Source organism: Parasteatoda tepidariorum, chromosome 6, assembly GCF_982258835.1.
Source record: "Parasteatoda tepidariorum strain Cologne lab strain chromosome 6, Ptep-v5.0, whole genome shotgun sequence".
NCBI classification, from domain to species: domain Eukaryota; kingdom Metazoa; phylum Arthropoda; class Arachnida; order Araneae; family Theridiidae; genus Parasteatoda; species Parasteatoda tepidariorum.
In genome coordinates this window covers 1,990,485-2,015,397 of record NC_141760.1, presented here as the reverse complement: position 1 = coordinate 2,015,397, position 24,913 = coordinate 1,990,485, and the positions used below count along the sequence as shown (strand labels likewise).

The 24,913-nt window shown below is 31.9% G+C and overlaps 1 protein-coding gene across 5 annotated transcripts in view; it reads left to right on the top strand.

Annotated features, from left to right (window-relative positions):
* Nucleotides 1-17,619, top strand: part of LOC107443510 (cytochrome P450 2B11) — a 45,932-nt gene extending 28,313 nt beyond the window's left edge. For 4 of the 5 annotated variants that reach the window (XM_016057413.5, XM_087165305.1, XM_087165306.1 and 1 more), the window contains exons 2-7: nucleotides 4,877-5,237; nucleotides 7,561-7,894; nucleotides 13,132-13,331; nucleotides 14,046-14,309; nucleotides 15,611-15,784; nucleotides 17,254-17,619. In XM_016057413.5, coding sequence (XP_015912899.3) covers nucleotides 4,877-5,237; nucleotides 7,561-7,894; nucleotides 13,132-13,331; nucleotides 14,046-14,309; nucleotides 15,611-15,784; nucleotides 17,254-17,429 — 1,509 coding nt within the window. In that variant the 3' untranslated portion in view covers nucleotides 17,430-17,619. Of the gene's footprint in view, nucleotides 1-15; nucleotides 142-4,876; nucleotides 5,238-7,560; nucleotides 7,895-13,131; nucleotides 13,332-14,045; nucleotides 14,310-15,610; nucleotides 15,785-17,253 lie in introns of those variants that run through there. The other variant, XM_087165303.1, reaches the window with a different exon arrangement.
* Nucleotides 17,620-24,913: the final 7,294 nt, after the last annotated feature.

The window sequence follows — 24,913 nt, the reverse complement described above, 5'->3', positions numbered from 1 at the left end:
CTTTTTTATAGGCTAGAGTTACTGGAGCAGAATAGGGAGAAGAACTTTCTTTAATTATATTATGCTTTAACAATTCTTCAATTTGTTTATCTATTTCCTCTTGTTGTTTTGGGGAAGTTTTGTATGCTCGTAAGGATACTGGTAAGTCTGATGTTAATCTTACCCTTTGAGGTTCAATTCTTATTGTCCCTACATCATATTTATCTTTAGCAAATATATCTGAAAAATCTTCTAAAATTTCCTGAAGTTGGAAACTTTTTTCATCATCTTGAATTTGCATAATTCCGTCAACATGATTTTGACAATGTTGCGCACCATTATCACATTTAGTCTCAAGAACATTTGAAAACTCAAGATTATTTTCAGTTTTGCTATTTAAATCTTTATTTTTAAGTCTATTTTTTATTTTATTCTTCTTTAAATTCTCTTTGTTTACATTTTTATTTTTGTTTACTTTAATATCCAAAATTTTATTTTCCATAATCATTTCATTTTGTTTATTTTTAATTGATTTAACATTGTTTCTTTTATTTCTACTTTCCTTATTTTTATTCTTAGCTTTATTTTCTTTGTTGGTATTTTTGTTGCAATCATTAACCTGGATTTCAGGAGAAATGTGTAAAGACAAGTTGCTTTTATAATCCGAAAAAGTGATCAGTTTTCTCTGATTTTGCATGACAACTTGTTTATCACAATCTATCACAAATTTAAACCCATTACATTCCTTTAAACCCAATATGGCATAAGGTAGATCAGTATTTAAAATATAAAATTCCACTGACCTAGCTATTTTTCCAATTTTTAAATTTAAAGTACAAGTTTGGTCAAGTTGCAAAATACCTTTTGTTTGTTTTACATTAACAAAGTTCTTTCTTTCTTTTTGGACATTAAGTTTTTCATAAAGTTTAGTTGGGATGATATTTAAAGTACTACCTGTATCAATATTTAACAGGATAGTTTTATTTGTCAAAATCGGGTATTTGTCACTTTCATAGTTTTCATTTTTATTTTGTATGTATCCGGATACTATTAATTGTCAATTTCGTGGTTGGTCACTTTCTTGTTTATGCTGAGTTTGATTCTCAGTCATAAAAGAATTAGGTTTGTTTACACAATTTTGGCCCCAATGATAAGCATTGGTTATACCGAGCTTATCACAGTATTTACATGGCTTAGGAGGCAACTCCTGGGAAGCCTGGGCGAAATGACTAGTTTGTTGTTTATTTCTTTGAAACTTTTCATTTTGAATTCTAGGTCTAAATTGGGATTGTTGGTTATAACTTTGATTAGGCCGGGGAAAATTTTGATTTTGTCGAGGATTATAATTTGGATTACTTGAGTTGTTAAAGAATGGCCGCCTTGGTACCCAGCCTTGATATTGTGGTCTATATACATTAAATTTAGATTCTGGTAATTTTTTAGTTTCAGTTTGGGGCAAGACCGTAGGTACATCATGAATTATTTTCGAGACAATAGTGAGCCATTCAATTGGGGTTTTAGGTTCTTTTAAAACCAAGTGTTCTGATTTGGTGGGGCAAACCAATAGATAGACCCTCAATTATATGTTCATTACTTAAATTTATTTTTCGACCCAACTCTACTTTTTCGGTAAAATATGAATTTAGGTCTTTAGCTTGGCCCGAAAATTTTAAATTTTGAAAATCGTTAAAGCCAAAGGGAGGTGAAAAATAATGCTCTCTAAAAATTTCAACTATTTCTTGATATGAATTACAATTAAGACAGTTATTAATATACAATTTTAAAGCTGAACCTTTAATGAATTTTTGAAAATTTCTAATTTTCCATTCGTCATTACATTTAGCATCTAGAGTTTGTTTTTCGAAGTGTTTGAGCCAGGATGTGAATTGAACACCAATGTCCGGCTCAAAGACTAGTATGTCTGGTTTATCCTGTACACTTTGATCCATACTTAATTTTTGTAAATTATCACTCAATTCTTCTTCAGAATTATCTGTATTGCTTTTGGCATTTTCATCCATTTTAAATTTGTAATTTTTGCCACTCCGTAAGGGCATTCAAATAACCAAAATAAATTTTAACAATTAAATATAGCATTTAAAAGAAAAAAAAATTAAATTTCTGAATAGCACATATTTTGCTTTTTTAAACACCATAATAAAATAAAAATTTAAATTTTACTTCTACAATCAATATAATATACACTGTGATATATAATGCAATATAAAAAGTGATTCCTTAAATAATAATTAAAACTATAATCATACTGAATCATAAGTGGAAAAAAAAAAATATGTGATAGCACTAAATTTTAATATCATTATTTAATTTAAACAAATAATATTATAAACCATTGAATAATAGCATCAATAAATGGAACTATTATCAAAATATAAATATTAATAGATAAATATAATATTACCAGAATAAATATTTGGAACAATAAACATAAAATTATATGTTCCTATTTCAATATATGAGCGTAAATGATTCAAAAGTATTCACGTTTAAAAACTTAAACTTTTGAGAGTAAATATCAATCACATCTGTAATTAATCACCAATAAATCACTTCTAATATTTGATGAATCACGCGCACACGCGAGCGGAATCATAGCTATCACTTGAGATCACATTTTTGGTCATCTTCCGTTCAAGGAAACACAGAACACTCGAGAAAATCGCCAGAAAACGTCAATTCGATCATATGCTGAACCTTTATCAATCCTCAATGAGACCGACAAGCAGCAAGCAAGTAGGGCAACACAGCAAGCACTTGCTGTAAATCCGCAAGAAGTTAATTGTTGATGGTAACACACTGTAGGCGAAAACGAAACCAAAACAGCGAAGACATCAATTCTTTAACTGCGATTCTGGTTCAACGGTGTAGAGGCAACGTCTGGACCCATTATGAAGGAAAGTCCCGAAATTTTCATTCTTTTAGTCAGGATATCTGTTTCACGAGCAACGCCGGCATCTCCTAAAACTTCATTCAATTATTTTCTTTCCTTTTATATTTATATATTTTTTACTTATTTGAAAAAAGCATTTTTTTTTTTTTTAAATGGAGCCAATGAAAAAAAAAGTGCCAAACCAACTGCAAAATTTATCTATCCTGCTAGGCTTGAAAGGGTAGCAGTCATGGTGAGTGATGTTAGGCCACGCAGATAGCAGTTGGAAGGCAAAAAATATTTTATTACTTCACATAGTATATTTAAGACATTTTCTAGCAAAGGCGGAGCTCCAATTCGCACTCAAAAACTGTGTGCTTAGGTTTTTATCTTAGGGAAAGCAGCAAAAGAATTTCCCTCTATTTTGTTATATTTGAGGGGAAAAGGGAAGTGATAAGGATTACTATTGGTTTATGAAAGAAATCGCGCGTTCCCACACAAAGCAAGGGAAATATGTCCTGCTCTTAATTAAATGCATACTTGAGCCAAAAATAGATTTAAGAACAGGATGTGGCTTTTAAAAGTGTGAGAAAGTATTTCAAATAGAATAATTAATTAGGAATAAAGTAGGAGTTGTTTTATAGCAAAGAAACTAACGTAAAAAGATAAATAGAAGCTTTTTATGTTACATATATATATATATATATATATATATATATATATATATATATATATATATATATATATATATAATAATACTTCCCTCACTTAACCTGGCACCATTTTCTTTAACTACTTAAATAAAATTATTCACGATATTATTAAAGAAGATTTATTATTTTTTACCTGGATTATCACTCATAATCAACCGATTTTCGAATTTATTAAACAAAATTAAATGAATGCTATTGAGACTTTCCAGGATCATTTCAATAGCATTCCCCTTTCTAAACTGAAAGATGTTCTTTTGAGTTATTACTATAATTTTAAAAATATCCGGAATTGCGATTTTGATTATTGGGAAATTTTATTTAATATTTGTCTTTTTAATAATTATCTTTACATTAGAAAATATATTTTATTCAAATTGATGAAATACCACTAGGATCTGATTTTTCATCTCTCTTAGTTAACTTTATTTTTTTTTTAAATTAAAAACTAATAAAATTATTTTCACTATGTATTAGTAACAAAATTATTTTTATTTTTAGTAATAATTGATATGCGTACATGAAATTGAACTAAGTGAAGGAACAAATTGAATCAGTTTTGGATGACCGAAAATTCATTAACTGACCTAAATACTGTTCCCTAGATAACAACGTTACCAGATTGCAATAAAAATGCGACAGTAACGGAGACTCATCCGTGAAGTCACTTTTAGTTTTGTGACGTCGATGCGTAGGTTTAAAAAATTTACTATGTCTTCGTTTAGTGACGTCACACTTTGACACCACCCAGACGTCAACATGAAATCACAATATGACTTAAAATTATCGGAGTAATGTCATCGACGAAAGCGTGACATATTTACGTCCCAATAGGCTCATAATGTGACAAAACTGTGACATATTTACGTCTCACCAATGACACGGTGTGACGAATCCGTGACAGATTTACATATTAACGGGTCTTGATGTGACGAAAGTGTGATATATTTACGACTCAACGGGATCGCTGTGTGACTAAGTTGAGACAATAATAGGTCACATCTTCGTCACACAGGGACGTCATAACGACAATTAAATATGTCACTGTGGTCCCAGGTAGGGGCCTAGGTAACGTCAAAATGTGACGCCACCAAAGGCGGACATAATGATCTATTTTTGTGCATTAACGTCGCAAAATCTGCACGTGACTTTTCAAATGAGTCTTCGTTACTGTAGCGCTTTTATTGCAATCTGGTAATGGTGTTACCTGGGACGTACTTTCATGTGAATTTCAAAGTTAGTTACAGTAATCCCACCAGAAAAACGTTTAGCATAATCAAGATTTTTTATATTTCAGAAAAACAAAAAGATGTTCCAAGAGTTCCTTAAAAGCGTTTGTGGTGAGACAACAGCAGCCATCATCGTGATAGTTGTTGCCACCATCTGCTTTTATTACTACAAAAGGAATAAAGGTTTGCCTCCGGGACCCGTGTCTTTCCCCTTTTTCGGTTACTCCCTGATCCTGAAAGATGACACTTGTCACCGGACACTGGAAAGATTGCAAAAGAAATACGGTGATGTATTCAGTTTCACTTTTGCCGGTACTCTGTACATCAACATGGGAAGTATGAAGGCCGTTCAAGAATTTCATTTAACCCATGCAGAATGCTTTCAGCGAAGCAACGATTTTTCAATTATCTCATATTTCTTCAACAGTGGTACGTTATTTCAACAGCATATTTTAAACACCACCTGCTCGCTCCGTTCACTAAACCCTATATCTTATTCATCCTTTTTTCGTTAGTCAATAATTTCCACAAAAACAAAGTACATTTTGTTAACGAAATATACAATAATTGCAGTTTTATTCAGGAACATGTTTCCAATATGTTAATCGTTATGAAATGAACGATTACCTGAATGTGAGAAATATTCACCTGTACTTGAAAAAAAAAGTTAACCTAAGGAATGCAGTTTATGTGACTAAATAAGAATAAGATAACAAGATTTAAAACAGCTCAAATAGGGAACGGTTTTCTATTTATTCCTTTTTTTTTATCTTTTAAAATTTCAATGTAAAGATATCTGGCAAAATCTTATCTTTTACTTTTTTTTTCTTTTGATGGGCATCAACTCAAGGGTGAGCTTTTAAAATAACGCTTTTGGTTGAGAAAAAGTTTTCTATGACGATGGATTAATCGACAAAAAGTTTGAGTTATGTTTCACGCATTTAAAAAAAATAAAAAAAAAATAATAAAAAATACTTACCAAAAATTTTTTTTGAAGGAAAAAGAACCCTTACGTTAATTTAAATAAACAATGCTTTATTGCAAGTTTAGCTATTAATAATTCTCAAACTAATGAATAAATGTTATTTTTTTTATTCCGTTGTGTACTTGTGCATTTTCGACTTCTGCCACACCTAGACGTCACATCCGTTTTATAGGGCGGACCCATTCATACATCCATTCACTCATTCACAGATCGTAATTTTGACCTGAATCAGAGAACAATCAATCTCCAATCCAGTACCCCCAGAGATATTGATTTGTTATGGGAACATGGAGAACTTTGCGACTCGACAGATTGAACGTGCATCAGTCACCATTTTACTCTTCAGCCGGCGGGGTTCGAACCCATGAACTCTCGGACATGTTCACCGACCAGGCTATCCCAGCCCCATTTATCGCCAGTTTTACTCATCGACACTCCTCAAAGGCCTCGCATTACGGACAATTTTCAAAATCTCCTATAAACTTAACCCCATCCGAACGAAGAACTCTCTTGTCATCCGAATTTGGACTTCCATTTATATCTAGAACTTTCTTCTAGACTGATATTCTGCATTTTTGCCACTTTTTTTCCGTTTGTCATTTTTATAAAGCCCGAATTTTGTACAAGTGGGATTGATTTTTGATAAACCGAATAATTCATTTAGAAGAGAAAGAAAATAATTACAAAACTAACATTTCTTTATGATTTTTCACTAATAGTTGATTGCCTTATTGTAAGTTCCTTAAATGCATGGTTTGCATTGCAATGACTTCCTTCTTTCAAGAGCTCAATAGGGTCGGATGCCTAAAGGAATGTAGATTGTCTTACTAAGCACATGATTCTCGAAAAAGCTTCATTTCGTTCTCTCAAAAATTAAACTACAATAGTGTTCGAAAGTTCATCAATCATAATATTTATCGATGAACTTTAGACCCGAGGCAAATTTTTTCCCAAATAAAGTATCCAATTTGACCCTCTCATACATGAACTTTCCATTTGAAATATAGAAAATATTTAGATATGCTGCAAAGTATCTTATCTCAGTATCTCAGGATTGTGGTTTAATTATTTATTTTTTGGAAATTTTTGTCCTGATTAGTCAAAAATGGGTGCCCTCTTATGAGGGTATGTGTATAATTGTGGTATATTTTATTGAACTTTATTCAAGGAAAAATTAAAAATTTAAACTTCATTTATGAGGTATGAGAAGATGTAAAATAGTCCCAACCTTTCCACAATGTATTATACCCTATGACATATATATGAACAAAATATCAGATTTTCTCTTCCTTCTTAAATCGCCGATTATACTCTTATATCTATCTTGAGTTGCCTGATGTGGTTTCCAAGAACTGTGCATACATGAAAATTACAGCTCAACTGAGAAACTGGACAACGTAATGAAAACAAAATATATCTTTTCATTTGAAGCATTGAGAGATTTTATATAACCGTTCTCCCTTACTCTATTTGAGCTTCACAGAAAATTTCTCTACAAATCACCGGTAGAGAAAATAAAATTAGCGTTAACATAAGACAAATGCTATCTAATACCATAAAAATATTTTTAAAAAAAATGCATTAAAAGGAGCCGTTGAAAGTGTGGCTGAATATATTTATTATTGTTTCACGAATAACCTTTTCAATTTGATATTTCATTTCGCCGTTAAAAGTTACTCTCAAAATTTTACAGTTGATTTCAATTTAGCTTTTGAGGAATCGATTAGAATGTATGGACTCATTAAACCTTCAAATGCTCTCCAACAGGCGTCAGTGTTGCCAATGGTGAACCATGGAAAGTCATGAGGAAGTTCGCGTTGCAACAACTGAGGGAGTACGGAATGACCACCGTTAAGGACAACATGAGTGAACCTTTATACGATTCCATCCAGGAGACCATCGGCTTCTTGAAGGCAAAGAAGGGTGAATCAGTGGAAATGGTGCAGCACCTGACCAACAAATGCAACGCGATACTCCGCTCCACCATGTTTGGCCAATCTGGAATCACAGAAGAGCAGGTGAAAGAAATAAACGAAGCGTACGCTCACATTGTTGCATTCATGTCAATCACCAACTTTTTCTACAATGGATTTCTTACAAGGTAACTCCATTTTAAGTTATTGAAATTTGGTATGAAAAGTGAGTTGAAGCAAACCTATAGAAGTAAATCATAAAGTTTCAAACGCTGAAAAAGTGTTTTCAAAACATCAAAATGCAAACAAATTATTTGAAAAACAATTTCAACATTTTCTAGATTTACATGAACTCACTTTTTCCGAAATTGTGTATAGGTCAGCTTGAATGACCGAAATCAAATAGAATGTCGACCGGTGAATGTCAACCATCACAGAGTCGCCTTGGTGAATGTCCTAAATATTTGTATGATTCGATTGGATGTTAATTTATTCGTTGATGTTATAATATTTTTTCGATATTTTAGTATCTGCTGAAGACAGATTAGGAGAAACATCAGTGTTCGGAGTACCGGTTAAATACATACTGGGCAGTGGCACTTGATCATAAATAATCATTGATGTAGGGCATACCGGGCAAATGTATACCGGACATTGGCCCTTAACTTGACCTAGTATAAATTTGCGATATTTTCCAAAGCGACTATGTGATTGTCAACATTCACCGATGGAAGTCAGCAACCACCCATTTTTGTCATTCGCAGTAACATTGATGCAATATAATATAAAACCTTTTCGTGTGTCTTAACACCAAGAATGGTGGCAACTACTTTACACAAAAGTGGTGTTGCACTACACCAAGAAACAAGGATAGTTCCTGGTGTCGAGAAACACCTAGAATGTTCTTTTTTACACTACTTGGTATAAAGTAGCCACGTTTGTGATTCAGTAAATTTATAATTACAGTAAGATATGGCACACATTGTAAAAGTTATTTTTACGATACAATATAAAGCAAGACTCATTAATTTAGGATGCTTTTCTTAAAACAAAATTAGTTTGTTAATTTAACGTGCACGCAACAAAGAAAAAATATTAATATGAATTCGAACTAGGGTTAGCAGAACCGAACCGATAGAAATCAAATATTATGAAATTATTTAATGCAGTTTACAGAAGTTTAATAATTAAAATATAATTATTATTATTATTTAATTTAAAATAAACATACATATTTTAAAGGTAAAAATAAAGTGGATATTGTATTGTGGGGTGGAATAAAACAATAAACTAACAACAGCCCTTATCTCGATGTAAACAACTACCAGTAAAGTAAACAACTACCATTTAAAGTGTGCCAACGTTGCTCTTTTTGGAAATTAAAATAACTCTTTTATTATGCGAATGCGATGGATCTAATCTTTTTACAAGTTTAGGTGTTTAGATTTAACTACAACCCTTAAATTGTATACGAATGCTCTGCTTGGCGTTCACTTGAAATAAAGTATTTCTTTAAACAGTTTTTCATTTACGAATTCGAAGAGATATTGCAACACACACACGTGGTGGCTCAGATCAGCGTCCCTGAATCAAATGGTACGCCCATTTCATTGAAACTGAATTCCTAGGTTCTATACCCCAAATTATCTGTGTTCTATTAAAATTTCGCTCATTTTTGAAAAAAAGTAGTCCCCGAAGGTAGTGGCATGTTTGCAATATATCATTGTCTCCGATTACTCCCAGATGGAACCGTTTCATTGCAAAGAAGCAAGCTCAGGGTTCTAATTGATTTAACGTTCTAGTAAGTAAAAATGTTAAATCACTTTATACTTATTTTTTGGTATAACTGTATTTTGTTTTGAAGGCTTGATTAAATACAATTAAATTACATTAATAATGCAAAATAATCTACAATATAAACAGCGGGCCGCGGTAAAATTATCAAACGTTGACAGGTCCGCGGTGATAAAAAGGTTGGGGAACACTGGCTTAGATGATAGAGCGCTCGCCTCCCAATGAGGTGCCCCAGTTCGAATCTCTGGTCGATTCGAATTCCGCGCCTGGCTAGCACCGACTCTTGTGCAGACGAAAAATATTCTCAGTGGTAGACGGATCATGGGTTAAAGTCCCTTCTCCGTCAGGCTAACCGTGGGAGGGTTTCGCGGTTTTCCTCTCCATGTAACGTAAATGCTTATTAGTTCCCTCAAAAAGTGCTCCATGAAGACGAATTTCTTCCAATACTTGATCCAGAAGTTCCCTTGTCTCTTGAATTGGATTCCAAATTACAATGCTATGGAGGTGAACATTAGTAGTCGTAAACTCAAAAAATTGGGTCGGCTATTCAAAGACGGTTATGAAATTTTGGTGCAAAAGAATTTATCATGATGGGCTTTTTTTGTGGCACAATAGTGTAGACCTCTTCATAACACTTGTTAATTTTTTCTAAACTCCGCAGCGTGTCCTCTTGTGAGAGATTCCAAGATTCCAAGTTATAGTAACAAATAATAATCTAAAATTCTAGGTTTTGAATCACATAGCTCTGTTACTTTTTTTTAACGCTGTCCACAAAAAAACACTTGGTTCAAAGATGAATTGCTACCATTTTTTACCTAAACAATTGAAAAGAAAAGATTTTCTTTGTAGCAATACTCATCGAAATAGAATTATTTTGATCTAATGATTGGATTTTCATGCTTTAAGATGCAATTTTAATGGTTCAGTGAGTCTATTATAGATAGCAAGTTCTGTCGATATTGCAAGTTTCTAAAAAATATATCCTGCCTCTTCTCAACATTTTGCTCGATTTCGTGGTCTATTTACTTTCTAACTCCCAATTTCCCGAGACAATAACTGTCTGCTAAACTAAAACATTTGACTCCAACAACTCTCTGCGGTACAGTCGTACACACCTCTTTATCGATCACTCCAAATTTGAGACCTGCAAAGGATTTCTATTTTTTTTTTAAAAATAGAACAAAGTGCGTAAGTTTTCTCAGTGACGTAGGATTAAGCCATTACACCCTTTTTGATTTCAGGACGGAAATTGGAAAAAAGCATAGATTTCTCTCAACTTCTCTTTGAAACAAACATACGCAGCCTTTGAAATAAATATAAGATAACTGGCATTGTTGTAGACTGTTTAAAATCCAAAACGTTTTGACAAGTTTGCCCCTGATCTACTGCCATTGAAAATCTATTTATTATTGGAGTCTTTAAACACTCTCAAAAGTGCTATCCACAACTAAAGTATCATCAAACCTCTTTAGCAGTAGTTACTCTGTTCTTAACAACAACAAAAAAATTATATTTCTCTGTTCATAACAATTCTTGCATTCCTGAGTTGTTAAAAAAAATTATGGAAATTAAATTCAAATGGTATAATAAAGTGCATCCTCGTCAAAGTTTTCATTATCCGTTTTAGCTACTTTAAACAAGAACTATTCACTACCTAAATTCCTATATAGCATCCCATATAATAATAATAACTCGAACATATATTATTAAACATAAAGGTATAATAAACTACTATGAACTCCCCCAAAAGCTATACAAAATATACTAACATTACTCTTATATCAGTCACACTAAAGAATTTTTCTTCTCAAAGTCACGACACCACTTACTGCTCTGAATTATGACATAGCTTTAAATTATCGAAGTAACCATTACATTTCAGTGGAGATAATACGATTTCAAACAAGTAACAGCGATAACCCATTTAAAATCAGGTTGTGTAACCGAAATAACGCAGGCTCTATACAACAACATAATGAACATTTAATGGCAATATCAAATTTTGAAATAGTTTGTTTTTTTATTTTTTGGATAAATAAACATTGCTACATATTCTTTTAATTCTATTAATTTGATTGAAATGAATACAATTAATAGATGAATTTGATAAAAAAAAAAGCAATGAATACTGAACTAATGTAATTAAATTCTATATAAAATCGTTGAGTTAATTGTGTGTTATTGTTACTAATAAAATTACCAAAAACTTCCTTTTTATCTAAATTTATATTTTTACCATGTGCAAATCCAATTCGGGAAAATCTGTACAAACCGAGAAAATCATATCTTTTTAAATAAATGTTAATTTTCTAAAATCACTGAAATTGTATAACTAAACAATAACCTTATATATAAAAGTGAATGTGTGTTTGTTTGTCCTCTATAGACTCCTAAACTATCCGACAGAAAGCTGTGAAACTTAGCATACAGATAGTTCAAAGCACGAGGAAGATTTCTGTTGACATTAGAAGGTAGCCGCAATCTGTCAGGAGAGCGCTTTTAAGTTTGGATCCCTTAGTGTTAATTTTACTTTTTGTATATTTCGTAATATCTTGAGAATTTTTTAAGCGAACTGAAAATTTTTCGCACATAATTATAAGACTTGTTTATTCAAACGTAATTCAATGAAAAAACACAACTTTTAGTAAATATGTATTATTTTCAAATATTTTATTTAATAATGATCAAAAAATTTTGATTTTTAAGATATACAATTTTCTGCATCATTTTAAGGAATATAATTTTGTAAGGCAAACTACAAAATGTGAGCAAAATTGGTCGAATAGTTCCTAAAAAAATGCATTTCAGAAAAGTCAGATATTTAAAAATAATATAATTTCAATTCAATTTCTGAGGAACTATTTAGCCGATTTCACTCAAATTTTGTATTTTGCCATGTAAAATCGCCTACTTTAAAATGATGTAAAAAATTTTATACCTTTCAATTGAAACTTTTTTCGACTATTTATTTAATAAAAAATAATAAATATTTACTAAAATTAAATTTTTGCATGGAATTATCTTTGAATAAACAAACTTTATAACTGTATGCAAAAATTTCTATTCGATTCAAAAGTTCCCGAGATATGGTGAATTACGCAAAAAGTAAAATTAAGGTAAACTTTGGATCACTATTCTGACCACACTATGGAGACCCTATGTTTCGAGAGTAAGAAATCCGTTTAAAAAGAGGTATGTTTATTCAGAGAAAGTTCGTTTTTGCGACTGATTTTGTAACTTAAAATATCATTTGCATTAACTAGTTAGCATATTTGAGGTTTCCCCCTCGAACCATTCGCAATGAGTCCTAGAACGTGAAGATCCGATCATTAGATCAAAAAATATTCAGGGTGGTCGGTTTTTTTCTTTTCTTTTTGGCGCATTGCACATCGTTATAGGGGAAAATGTACTGTTCCCACCAGGTGATTAAACGTCTGCTGAGTGTCACCCAGTGGTAATTTTTTCTCCTTCTGGAAAATGCACCCCGTTTCCATTTTATTATTATTAATTTTAAACAAATATAGGCCACTTTTGAGAATGCTATAACTGGCCTTTAACAAACTATACTTGGGAGATTTGTTAGATGATTTGTGTGTCACGGATTTATGTTAAGTTGTGTCTTCGTTTTTAGGTTTATTTTCCCTCTTAAACCTGGATATTGGACAGCGATGAAGAATTACAAAATCATAAAGAGAACATTGGAGAACGTCGTCAACGAACACAAATCCATGTTCAATAAAGATGAGCATCCAAACAATTTTATTGACGCTTACCTCAAAGAAAGGAACGACAGGCATTGCAAAGGGGATCCAACAGCAAAATACTTCACCGGTAATGATTTTTTTAATAGTGTTACAGAAAATTAATTTATATTCTTAGAAAAAATTGTTTTATCGCTTTTATTTCACAAATCCTTAAAAAAATGAATCGATGTTTATTGTTGGTACTCATTTTTGCATAGCTTTTTGCTTTTCTGTTGTTGTTTACTGTTCTCTCTTAATAAATGAAGCACACAAAAATGGACTGTAAATAGTTTCTATTTTTAATTCTCATATTAATACTTACAATGCAACATTTCGTCACATTTTCTCATTGTACTCTGAGTATTTTCATCAATCACCGCACGAGGACGCAACTAAAATAGCGCTTATGGTTTAGGCACTGACCAATTACGATGCTTTCCAGTATGCAATATTTTTCAATGCAAAATCACCATTTTTATAAACATATCAAAACTTAACCCCGCCCCGCCTCCGTTGGGGGGCATCCGGAGAATACCGTAGACTCTAAGTGCGCTTACGTTGACCTCTCAGCGAAGGAAAAGGAGGATTCAAAAGGTAGGCTTGGTGGCGATCCATGGCAACACGTCGGGAAAATGGGCAAGAGAGGCTTTTTATAAACATTTAAGCATAGTGACCATTTTAGAATACTTTTATCCTCAATTTTTCCTAATTTTCTTTTTTATGTACAATGAATAATCTCAAATGATATGCTTAATATTTTCTATATTTTTCACTATACACAGATGCATTTATGCATTTTCAGATAAGGCTTTGGTTGGTACCCTGATTCAGTTTGTGAGTGACGGAGTCCTTAGCGTAGCTCTGTTTATTGCAATTTTCATGAAGCATGTAGTGGACCACCAGGACCATCAGGATAAAATCTATGCCGAAATAGTGGAGGTCGTGGGAAGGGGAAGAGCTCCGACTATTGAAGATAAAAGTAAACTCCCATATACTACAGCCTACATGCACGAAATACTGCGTACTTTTGAAATCTTCTCTGTAGTGCCTGGCCAGCAATGCACCAGTAAGTATTTTTCTAAAATAAATCTCAAATGTTTTTAAATGTTCCATACAAAAAACTTCGCAATACTAAACAATAATTCACATTTCCTCCTGGTGTTGGCTAAAAATTCCAATTACATATTTTGAAATTAAGAAATAAATTAGATAATTCTTGAGTGAAAGAAATATAATCGAAGTCAAGTTCATAAACTGTTCAAAACTCTTATTATAAGTGCATTATTTAACGCTTTTATACATCAGAATTCCTAAATGTTTTGATATTATGCTACTACACATTTTAAACTTACAGCACTTTTTCAGTCATTCTTCATCAAAAATTCCAACAACAAAATTTTACTTAGTTTATATTTGTTATTAAGAAGTGAATTCTAATTGTAGTAGTTCTTGCGTGATTTTAGCATGCTGTATTATAAATGCAGTCACAGATATCGAATTAAGAGATTCAGAACTCATATTTCAAATGGATAGTATATGTAATTTCGTAAGTAATTCTGCAGTTTATCAATACAGTAATATTCTGTAATTTATCAATACAGTTTTTTTTTCTTTTGTGAAAAAATCGCCTACACTCTAAGAAATATCCGTACAATTTGAAGAGTTTACAAGACAAACTTCGATTTTTGAGACAAGAAAATTCCAGTACCCGTGATTGTAAAGAACTGCCAGCTTCCGTCTTTGACAAAAGAAAAAAAACTGTGCCCTTAATTGCAACGAACTTCAATGGAGTTGACCTATAAATACGGTTGTTTTGCTCAGCTTTTTAATTTAATTCGAAAGTGTGCATCCTTTTCCATGGTGGTTGTTGCAAAATTAGTCTACTGACATAAAAGTCCCGGGCCCGTTGCCAAATACCATCTATCTTGTAAATCCCTATTGTAACCATGGATAATGAACAAGCAACTCTCTTACTCGATGGCAACACTTGTGCTATTTTGTCTCCCTCCACTGTTTTCCTCGTTTCAACAAACAAACTGCATGAGTATCAAACAGCGTCAAGTCCCGAACTCATAATTTTTACTAGCATTACGTCAATTTACGGCCAATAGCCTTGATGAGAAAACATTTACGGGCAGACCTGTAACTTGTATGGCTTTACACATAATTTATTTTCAAGTTCTATGTCTTAAACACATTTTACCGATAACTGGCCGTAATCTAGCAGTAAAAAAATGTGCGGCTCCAAAATGAGGGTGAGATTTCGTCATAATGTTGTGAGCAGTAATGACTTGGGACATAGTTTTTATGATGTATTTATCGCACCATTTTCACAATAGTGGTGATTTTAAAGTTTTCTGTTTCCAGAGGAGACTGTCATCAGAGGATACAGGATTCCCAAAGGTGCAATGACTCTTGTGAACATGTGGACCTGCCATAATGATCCAGAGATCTACCCAGAACCCGAGAAGTTCAATCCATCCCGATTCATGTGTGAAGACAAGAGCAAGAGACCTGATCTTCCCATCAATTTTGGAGTTGGTAAGTGCTCTCATTCAATGCACAAGATTCCTTTATAACTGATACCGAAGAGATGCATGCATTTCCCAATTTTACTGTCACCACTATTATATACAATCCATTGTTAGCGAGTAATGTAAAAGTCGTATTACACCTTTCAGTAGAGACTGTTCGGTTGATAATTTATAAAATCGGTCTAAAGTCTGATCTGAAACGAATGCTGTGAAGTCATCTTAAGAATGAGTAATATAATCGTAAGGACTTGATTCTTCCCATCGATTCATCACATCTTTGTTGATATTTAAAACGACTCTATACCGAGTAGGAAATTTTTCATGGAAAATTCTGTATCTACTCCATTGGTATTTAAAAGTTTAGGTAATTCTAAATAATCCTATCATAATTTGTTTGTATTTTGGAATTTTTTTCAGAATAGCATTTGAAAATTTGCTGTTAAAATTTGTTGTTTGTTCTAAACTCCCTTTTCTCAGAGCTTTAAATTTATAATATTTATATTGGTGAGACAAAATTTGACTTAAATGGTTTCGCCGGCGGTATAGCGTCCTCTTAAGGGGACCGAAACATGTGCGCCACATTACTTATTGAAGAAGTTTGCCCAGATTTTAAAGAACATCTTAATTGGGGGGGGGCAGGAAATACACCATAAGATCAAGGAAAAACATTTCATGACTATTGAAGATCATTTAAAAGTATGAATGGGTCAGCAGGGAGTGAATGATCGGAGAAAATATGTTAATGTATAAATGCCCATTTTGAGAAGGGGGTTAGAGTTCCTTGATGGGTTAGATTTCTTTTGCCCTAACCATGGAAGTTTTCGTGGTTTTGTCCTCCATGTAACACAAACGCATGCAAGTTCGATCAAAAAGTCCTCCACGAAGGCTAGTTTTTCCTGATGCTTGATTCAAGAGTTTTCTTTTCTCAATGACAATATTCAAAATGACAAGACTGCGAAGGTGAGCATTAATAACCGTAAATTCAGAAATAAAGTCAGTTGCTCTACGACGGTTAAAAATTAAATAAAATAAAAACGATATATCATGAAATGTTCATAATAAATTCGTTCATAATAAATTCGTATATTTTTTATCATGAAATGTTCATAATAAATATCATGAAATGTTCATAATAAATTCGTATTTATTTTTTAAAAAATTATAATACAATGCACATGGGATACAAATTTCTACGAAAAATGCAGTGATCGTTTGGCGACCGAGAGAAAATTTTTTAATAGCCATTTCTTAAATTTAGTAGTCCCGCAGTGGATGGCAACCGTTAGTTATGCTCTATAGTGTGTTCTACTTAACCAACGTTATGAATTCAAATTCTCTGTGTAGTCTTACTTCAATTAATGTAGGAAAAAAAACGAACTACTTATGCACATTTTAATTGATTTTTACTTCAAATTAATATAATCGAAGTTCAGAAATTCAAGTTTTGTCTAATTTAAACATGCTCTTATTTCTTAGGTAGGCGATCATGTATTGGAGAAGGTTATACGATGTCTCAGATATTTCTTTTTCTGACTACAATCATCCAGAATTTTAAATTGACCTACCCTGAAGGTTCTGAAATTGGAAATTATGAGTTTCTTTTGAGTGGAAAATTGGATATTTGTGCCATCCCAAGAAACGAAGAAAAATAGGGGGGGGGGGGGAATGCTTCATTGTGTTAGAGAAAAACGAGTGATTGTTTTGAAAAAATGACTTGCTTCTAAGCTTATCAATATAAACAATATAATGTATAATCAATAAAAGCTTTTATATTTATGTATGTATTATTATACATGCTCTGATCTGTATTCAAAATAAGCTATTAAAGAAATTTTATTGAAATTAGATGATTTTATATTGGATAAAATAAGACACCTATTTATAATATTTTGCCACGTTTTTCTTAATCCATTCACTGCAAACACTATGATACAATATCTCGCCGATTATCATATTAAACAACCCAAAAAATGTAAAAGGGAACATTTCATTCCATATTAACCCCCACTCGATCATTTACATACAATTTAAAGGATATAGTAATTTAAAATTAAACATGTAAAATGGAATAATCTTTAACCCTAATCTCATGCTTTCACACCATACGAGAACTATTTTCTCTTCCGAAATCACCAATGTTGGCACGTTTTGAGTATCAAAAATTAGAGAAACCCAGTTTCTTAACACTCAGGAATAAGCTGACGAGAGCAATTGTTATTTCTAACGCTATTATTCATCAACAGAAACAGAAATTCGTCGTTAAAATATGTATGCATGTTTTTAGATGAGTAATAAAAATAATTATATTTTAATTTTTTAAATCTCTGTGAACTGTATTAACTACTTCACTTCTCTTCCGTTAAGCCTAGTTTGAATTCATCTTAAGATTCTTTGTGCTACGCGTATAGTTTGATATACAAATAAATTTTGGATTTTAAGAATTCTGTTAAGCCCAGTTTGAATTCGTCTTAATATTCTCTGTGGCACACGTAGAGTTTGGTTTACAAATAAATTTTGTATTTTAATATTATTTTGAAAAATATTGTATATGTGCATCGTAAATGCATGATTCTTACTTTACATTGCATCGTAAAGTAACTTTACTGGTTTTTATGGAGGTGGCTACTTTATCCCAAGTATTGTAAAAGAAAGGTGTTTCACTGCACCGGAAACTATCCTTTGTGTTGTGAAGACAGAACATTGGTGTAAAGTAGTTGCCACCATTTTTATGTTTAGATACACGATTTTTTTTTACTGTGTACATTATATCTTACTGAAATTATAAACTTTATTTTTACTGTAACTGAAAATGGTGTCTGCTACTTTATGTCAAGTAGTGTATAAAAATTTATTTTTGTGTTTCACTACACCAGGAACAGTCCCAGTTCTTGGTGTGTTGAAGACCCAAGAATCAAGAGTATTTCACCGCTCCACTTTGGTGTTAAGTAGTGCTCCCATTTTTAGTGTTTACATTTTTACACTGTAATAATCAGAAGAAAACAATGAATAATTTTTAAAAAAAGGCTACTCAACACGAAATGGCCCATGAGGATAAAAATTGAGGAAGTTAAAAAAAAACCTACCCTTATCTAAATCAATATTTGTGCATTCTGTAAAAAATGATTATGTTTTCGAAATCGAAACTGTTCTGTCCGGATCTTTAATAATATGTGCTTTAATGCTAAATAGTCAGAATGAAAATAAATAACTAATTTTGTGGCATGACATGTGGGTTTTGCAGCTTGTGAGATTTTTATTTTGCACTTAGATCAAGATGCGTGTTTAAGGAAATGGTTTGAAAATTTGCATTTATGAAAACGGATACAGCTCAAAATGCGTATTTAAGAAAATGAGCATAGAGTTCCGTTTAAAATATATAGTTAGAATCCGTTTTTAAACTTCTCTAATAAGAATTTGAGTTGCTGGGGGCAACAGTCTCTTCGTATTCAGATCTCTAAACAATAAAAAGTTATGTATAAAAAAATACTTGCAATTATTTACAACCACTTTCATAAATTTATAAGATGCATGGCAATCATTTAAACACATTTGTAGTCTTTTAAATAATTACTAAATTAGAAGAAAATGATTGACGGAAATGGACGACATCGTTATTTATTTAGATTCGTTAGTTAATTCTTAAATAAATGACTAGTTTGAAAAAAAAAAAAAAAAACAGAATCCATTTTCTTACACGCGCATACTTTCTGAAACATTCATTTCTAATTTAAAACAAAAAGCTTACAGACTTAACTCTTAACATATATTTTTCAGTCTTGCATGCAAGTGACCTTGAAACAGATAAGTCAAAACATTTTTTTCCCAAACGAATAAAGTCTAAGGCTGATATAAAAATTTTTAGAACGAGTAAATTAATATCATTCTTTACTAAGGATGATAAAATATCTTTTTCTTATTTGGAATGCAAAATCAATGTGAAAATCAAAATGGTGACCTCTTGTAGGAGTGACCTTGCATAGCCATTATCAACAATGTAACGATAAGCAGATAAATTCACGCGTGGTGTAGAAACAAATATAGTCGATGAATGACATTTTAAACAGTCCATTAAGTTCGTACACTTAAGTGGTTTAAAACTAAATATCACAACAGGAACGTTGACATAAAGTGACAAAATCTTTTCGACTTCCTTAAAAAGTTCTCGAGATACGGCGAAATAAGCAAAAATAAAAAGAGTACAACAATAAAGTTTTATCAAGAATATGAAAGATAAAAAACTGATATATTAATTAATGAAAATTAAAAAAGTACCTTAACGATAGCTAATTAATGAAACGCAATGGATTTAAACAATTTTCTCTTCGAATTAAGCAATCAATACAAAGAAAGGCTCAACTTTTCTCAGTTTTGTTATAGATAGTCAAGTATTTCATACGTGTGTTATTTTTAAACTTTATGTGTGATATTTTTAAACTTTAAATACTCCCAAAAATTGTAATTTTAAAACAAATTATGAAGCATTCTAAAGCAAACTATTAATTAAAGAGAAGCTTACAGGCTGTCGATCCAAACGTACAGAAAAGCTCTAACAGAGGGTAAATAGCGAAAAGCAAAATCATCAAGCAAGAGAGAGAGAGAGAGAGAGTGGGACCATTAAAGGTTCCATAAATTGTAAAAGCAGTGACAGGACACCTGATTTACTGAGTCAGAATGCTGCTGAGCGATTTAAATTCACTTATAAATTTATTTTTAAATTAGATTTCAGTTTTATTTTTCAAATCTTTTTGGGCAGCGTCAAGTGTTCAGATGGCCACTTCAGACTTAAGATACTGAGTTGCGATCCGTGATTAAATTAATTTTATAGCTTTAAGTAATAGCAGTTTTTTTTACATGTTTCACATTATTTATAACGTAATTTAGAATGTTTCATATTAACCTCAATTGATCCTAATTAGTTTATTTTCGATGGCATGATTCCAGTATCCATAAATGTTTGACTTGAGTCGTTTCTACACTCAAATGCCTGCTGTTGTTGAGAGAATCAAGTGAATGCGGAAAATAGACGAATTACATTATTTATTGTTAGAGAAATGAAAAATAAAAAGTAGCTTTTTTTTCTAGTTTAACTTTTTTTAATGACCTTCAAATGACCCATTCTGAGTATCTAATATTTAGATTCACGTTACTTTTTCCTCATTCAGTAATTACCCTTTTAGAACGTGAAAAAAGAAAAGAACAAGAAAAAAGGAATATTGAGAACACGATGTTAAAAAAAGTGGAGAAAAAAGAATCATGATGCAGTTCTTGACACAACTATAAGATTTAATTATATTAAATAACCATTTGTCTCCAGTGATTAACTGGTTCATCTTTTTAAATCTCCATTCTCTCAAAATCTCATAAGCCAAGGGTTCCCAAATTTTGTCAGTTGCGGCACCCTTACGAGTTTTAAAATTATGTCAGTGGCTCCCCAGCCATATTTGTTTGAGGTATAATAGTTATTGTATGTACTGTGCGTTCTAACTAAATGAAGGCAGCTTAATTTTTACTATATTTGGACTCAAAGAAAACCAATACGAACAGGTATATTATGGAAGTCTTTTCTTTTTTTCCCCTCCAGACGTGGACACGTACCTAGGTTTGCAAAACCCGTATAGTCCACGTCTGGCTACCAGTCCGGCTCGCCATAAACCGGTGAGCTAGCCTGATCAGTGGAAATTTATTATAAAAAATTTGCATATTACATAACATATATATAAATTTTTACAATAAAATTTTGTAAACAACATTGAAAGTCTTGCAGAAGACAATGAAGTGCATCACATTTGTTTAAAAGAAAAAACAAGGAATGAAACAATAAATGAAGTAAAAGGAACAAGAATAATAAAAGAAACGAATTTTGTTACATACATAAAAATTAAAAAAGAGAAATATAAAGAAAAAGAATAAAGAAAATGTAAATGAAATGTGATGCATCATTATAAATGAAATGTATCATGTAAGACAAAATAAATATTTTAAATATATGAGTATATATATATTTTTTATGTAAGACTAAAGTTTTTTTTTTCAGTATGCAGTCCATAATCTTAATGAGGTTAACATTAAAATTATATTAATTTATCATTAATGGATAAAAAATTCATTGTGTTTTTAAGTTTAGTATTTATTGTCTTGTTAGTTAGGAAGTTTTTCTACCAATTGTATAGGTTTGATTGATTCGGCAGACGGGTATGCCAAGAGGCAATGTAAATACATTCAGTAAGATAGTGCTCTGGAGTGCCCAGTTGACAGCATGTACATTGATCAGTGTCAGTTATGTTTAGGAATTTGAAATATGTAGGGAACGGACCATGTCCAGTAAGGAACCATATTTCTTTCTTTGTAGGTATGGATTTAAAGTAGTTTATTTTGGGAATTATGTTATAAAGTCTTCGGCCTTTGTCAATGTTATCCCAATATATTTGCCAGCCTTTATTGTTTAATGTTTTGAGTTGTTTCTTGAGAAAAGAAATAGGATACGGATAGAAATAGTTTTGTTTATTAGTCGTGGATAATTTGGCGAGGGCATCTGCTTGTTCATTGCCTTGTCTGTTTTGATGAGCTTTAATCCATGAAAGTTGTATATTAGTGTTAGATAAGAGTGTTTGGATTTTAATTGATAGTTTATTAATTGTACAAAAAATTTTCAATGAGAAAAGAGCCGATTTCGAATCTGACCAAATAGTATATTGTTGAATATTGTTAAAATCATTTTGTTTTTTAATATGTAGAATGCATTCAAGAATGGCTAGTAATTCAGCTTGGAAGATGGAATTATTTTTGCTAAGAATTAAATTTTTTGAGAAATTAATGTAAAATGCAAAGCCTGTACCTGTCTCCATTTTAGAGCCATCTGTAAAGTAATTGTGCATATTTAGATGATTATAATTATTGTTTCCTTTAAGATTTATTACATTCTCTAAGTAGCTTGAAGGATGAAAGATGGGGATTGGTTGCTTTGTATCAAAATCATTGTAACAATATGGTATATTATCGTGTATTATGTCCTTTTTAAGTTGAGTAAGAGATGACCAGGCTGGAAATCTGTTTATAAAGAGGGGGGGGGGAATACCACAAAGAACTTGGAGTGCGGCTGTGGAAGTTGAGTGGTAAGATCTGGAGATATTTAACAGAAATTTCTGCTGGGTTGTTTCATAATTCTTGGGGGAGATATTGCTTGCCCAGACACAGGATCCATGAGAGAGGGAAGGGCTGTCTTGCATATAAATTTTCTTGCGGTGTGATTGATGCCCCAAGTTTTTGTATTTATTTTTGCTAAAGAGCTCAAGAGGTTATTAGATTTGTTTTTAAGGATTTCAATATGGGGACCCCAGTTTAGATTTTTATCCAAAATTACGCCGAGATATCTGAAATGGTTTTTTTTGCGGTATTTTTTGTCCATTAATTTTAAAGATGGGGCCTCTGTTAGATTTCTTGAAGTGTATGAAAACTGACTTTTCTATTGAAAGCGTTAGTTTATTATTAATCAACCAATCATGAATTGAATTAAGTGTGCTGTTTGTTGTATTTTCTAGATCTCTCCTCGAGTTCGGGTAGGTAAAAACTAATATATCGTCAGCAAATGCCTGTATTATTTGACTATTGTTAAGAGTAATAAGAAGATTATTAATAACTAGATTCCAGGCTGTTGGTTCAAAGCATGATCCTTGTGGGCAACCTTTGTAGATTTGTTTAAATGTGTAGCCTTGATTGATTGAAAGAATGGCTGTCCTATTTGTGTTGATGTTTTCAAGGATGTGGCATAAATTTATTGGCATATTGGATTTTAAAAGTTCTTTATAGATTAGATTAGATTGAATATTATCGAATGCCCTTTTTATGTCCAGCGAAACCGCCTCTACATGCTTGTATTTTTGTTTTAATTTGTTTAAATTCTCTAAGAAATTATTCAAAGCGTGATTTATTGATTTACCGTTAAAGAATCCAAATTGAGTATGTGATAAGATGTTATTCGTTTCTAGATAAAAGTTGATTATCTTGGTAAGAAGTTTTTCGAAGAGTTTTTCTAAGCAAGGTAAGAGCGTAATTGGTCTATATGATGCAAGTTGTTTAGGATCCTTACCTGTTTTGAGAAATTAAAAGTACAAGACCTTTCTTGAAATGATGAGGGAATGCGCGTAAGGTTAAGTATTTGTTAAAAAATTTTGTTAAGAAATTACCGAAAAAGTAAAAAAGATTTTTGACGGTTATGTAGTCAATATCATCAATTCCTGGAGCTTTCTTGTTGTTTAGGGATTTAATTTAAGTCTGAGAGTTCAGTTTGATTAAACGGTGGGTCTAAAGTGAGATTGGAATAATGAAAATTGTCTATTGGTAATAAGTTTATGTCAGGGAAAAGATTTTCAAGTATTAGTTTCGCCTCATCTAGTGGGGAGTTTGTATTGTAGATGATATCTGTTGTTATCGAGGGATGTGTGTTATTACGAAATGTTTTGTAGTGCGCACCAAAGGTGTTACGGGAGTTTTCGCAAAGCATTTTTCAACTGTCAAATTTTGCTTTTATGATTTGTTTCTTATATTGGGCTCTTTTTAAATTGAAGATTGATTTATATTTTTGATGTTTATCAGCTGATGTAGATCTTTGATATCGTTTTCTAAAGGCGTGAAGTTCTCTCTGTAAAATTGATAATTTGGAATTCCACCAAGCGGGATTATTTATTTTATTAAAGGTTTTAGTTTTATAAGTGCTTTTGCAAGACATGAAGATTTTGTCTATTAGATCATCTGTGAAGGTGTTTAATGGAAGTGCGTCATTTATATTATCTAGCTTAGAATTTAGGTCTGGAAGAAATTTTGAAAATTGTCTTTTAAATTTTCGATGATTACCAAATTTGGTTTCAAATCTTATAAAAGAAGAGAAAGTGAAAGAATCATTTAGCTGTATCATTATATATTTGTGATCTGAATTTGATTCAATGTCTAAAACAGACCAGTTAGAGTAATTTAGTATATCAAGACTATTTGTTAGACTGAGGTCAGGGAAAGAAGAAGTCACAGAGGTAACAAAAGTAGGAGGTGCATTAGGATTGTTTAAGATTATTCAAAGTTATAAAATCCATGAGTGCCTCACCCCTAACATCTGCATTTTTGTAGCCCCAGAACTCGTGATGGG